Source organism: Carlito syrichta, unplaced genomic scaffold (assembly GCF_000164805.1).
Source record: "Carlito syrichta isolate Samal-C Ts95f unplaced genomic scaffold, Tarsius_syrichta-2.0.1 Scaffold311916, whole genome shotgun sequence".
In the NCBI taxonomy this organism is placed as follows: domain Eukaryota; kingdom Metazoa; phylum Chordata; class Mammalia; order Primates; family Tarsiidae; genus Carlito; species Carlito syrichta.
Genome location: NW_007256012.1, coordinates 62,317 through 65,257, shown reverse-complemented (window position 1 = coordinate 65,257; position 2,941 = coordinate 62,317). Strand labels below are relative to the sequence as shown.

Here is a 2,941-nt window from a genome sequence, read left to right as displayed (position 1 = left end):
GACATGAAGCCACTTTTTAAGTTGTTTCTTTCTCCTTTTCATCAACTTATTCCTTACTTCAGTTATTATGTGTCCCTCCCAACATTTATCAACATCAAAATACCCTCCTGCTTCCTTGTCATATTCATCTGGTCTCTAAGGTCTCCATGACAGTATAGTGTGTGGCAAAATGTAGGTGAGGGCATGTCTACCAGCCCAGTAAGCTTGGGAAAGATTTGACATTTTCTGAAAATGTGGTGGGCAGATGCTGCAAGTTTCAAAGTAGGAGGAAGAGATAAACTAAAATGCCTGAATTTTAGTAATAAGGCAAATAAAAAGTTATTTAGTGAGAGGAAAAAAACAAACCCACCAATTATTTGGGATATAATCATTATTGTCAAAGGAAGAATATTGTTTTATTTATACTCATATATTCCATTCTGTGGTTCTTATAACCTGAAATAAAACAACTGCAACTTTTTATTTATTTTTTAAAGGCCTAATTTCCTAATTCATATGTTTAAGTTTTTAAAAGTTGAAGGTAAGTCATTTGCAACTTAAATCTAAATGACAGACTTCTAAAGCAGTTTACTCCCTCAACCTCTTAATTTTGATTTCAGTATTATACCAATAACACTGTAATAGTAATGTAAATAATATAAGAATAGCAAAAGTAACTCTTTACAACAATCTAGTTCTTAACAGGTTTTTTTAAAAAAATTTTTTTTAAATTCATTTTGATCTACAAATACACCGCTGCTTGAAAAGCGCACGTGACCTGGGTTAAAACACTAAAAAGTTGAGCTATGGAGAAGCAGAAGGCCAGTACATAAAAGCCATGCTAACTGGAAGGCAGGGTTCTGAATCAGGACCTTGGATTCCTTTGCAGTACAAATCCAGAAATTATGCGGTACAACTGAGATTTGTAGATGGCAAAAGCCTGTTCCTTCTCTATTTTTCCATTCGCAGTGTCACTCTGGGGAAATTATGGAGAAGAGAAACATCACCTCAGACTTCATTCTCCTAGGACTCTTTAAGCACACAGGACCCCATCTTTTTCTCTTCACGGTGGTACTAACAATGGCCACCGCTTCTCTCCTAGGTAATGCTCTCATGCTTCTGCTGATTCACCAGGACCGCCGGCTCCACACGCCCATGTACTACCTACTGAGCCAACTCTCCCTCATGGACATGTTATTGGTTTCCACCGTTGTGCCAAAAATGGCCGCTGGCTTTCTGATGGGCAAAAAGTCCATCTCCCCAGCTGCCTGTGGGTTGCAGATTTTTATCTTAGTCACTCTGGGTGGGGGAGAGAGTTTCCTCCTGGCAGCCATGTCCTATGACCGCTATGTAGCCGTGTGCCACCCGCTGCGATACCCTGTCCTCATGAGTTGGCAGTTATGCCTGAGAATGACAGTGTCATCTTGGTTCCTGGGGGCAGTTGATGGGCTTATGCAGTCTGTTGCTACTCTGAACTTCCCATATTGCAGTGCACACGACATTGATCATTTCTTTTGTGAGGCCCCTATGTTGGTGCGTTTGGCCTGTACTGACACTTCAGTCTTTGAAAATATCATGTACATTTGTTGTGTCTTGATGCTCTTTGTCCCCCTTTCCCTTATCCTGGCCTCCTACAGTCTCATCCTCGCTGCTGTTCTCCACATGCGTTCTGTAGAAGCTCGCAGGAAGGCCTTTGCCACCTGCTCTTCACATTTGTCGGTGGTGGGACTTTTTTTCGGAGCTGCAATTTTTACCTACATGAGACCCAAGTCCTACAGGTCAGCTAGCCATGACAAGGTCGTGTCAGCCTTTTACACTATCTTCACCCCTGGACTAAACCCTCTCATCTATAGTCTGAGGAACAGTGAGGTCAAAGGAGCCCTGAGAAAATGGCTGGGTGTGTAAACCTCAACCACCAGTGAAACTAGTTTGACTGCTCAAGATGACTTGAGTCAAATGAGTCAAAGTTCCTCGATTTATTAATATTTCAGGAATATTGTAATTCCCGCTCTTTTAATAATGCATGAAGAGAAAGTTAAGTTCATGCATTAGCATAATAGTTGTTAAGAATTAAGTAAGCCAATTGTATTGAGAGATACCATTTTTTGTGTATTTAATATTTGCTATGTAGTGTATTAAGCAATTTCTATAGATTACTTTGTACCCTCTAGTAACTGTATAAAATAAGTACTATTGACATTATTTCACTTCTAAATGAGAAAATGAAGGCATGGAAAGCTAAATATTGTTACCAGTGTCACACAGTAGGTAAATATTAAAGTTTGACTCCAGAGTTTGTGCCTTATCCTGGGATATTTTATTTCTATCCAGTAATTTATTTGAATGTTGTTTCCTATGTATACGCTCCATAGATTTTTAAGAACTAAACATAGGAACTCCACCAAGGACAAAAAAATATACAAGTGCTGTATTGTCACTAACTTTTTTTGTATTTTTTTCATAGTCTGTTTTTATTTGGTATTTAAAGACAACCTTTTTTAATTTAAGTAATTTTTTATTTTAGTAATATATATCTTTTCCCAGGCTCTAGTTGTAATTGCAGTGACAAATTATAGTACACTATAACTATTTTTTTTGCTTCTTGTAACTGACTGTGTGTATGTTCTTAGGTTAAAATGATGAAGAATTATGCTGATTCTTCACAAAATCAGTAGTGAGAATCAGTTATAAAAGCTGAGTAAGACTCAACAGTTTTTTAAGTTATGTGGTTCATCTCACTTCTGAAAACGTGTAGATAACTAAAAATATTTCTTAGATAAAATATGTAACTCCCCTCTAGGTTCTGTCAGTTTTTATAAAAAATAAGAAATAAGACTATTTGTGCTATTAGATGAAGGCACAAGCTAGCTAGAGATAGCAGAAATCTGCAGTCATCAAAGCCAAACTGTAATCAGAGACTGGATAACAAATTGTCTTAGATAATTTTATGATAAAGCCTAGA

General features: G+C 37.4%; 1 protein-coding gene across 1 annotated transcript; it reads left to right on the top strand.

Moving 5' to 3' along the window:
- Window positions 1-908: 908 nt before the first annotated feature.
- Window positions 909-1,884, top strand: LOC103271828 (olfactory receptor 2T33-like). Its single transcript, XM_008069325.2, has one exon. The coding sequence runs from the start codon at window positions 967-969 to the stop codon at window positions 1,882-1,884; it is 918 nt and encodes a 305-aa protein (XP_008067516.1). The 5' UTR covers window positions 909-966.
- Window positions 1,885-2,941: the final 1,057 nt, after the last annotated feature.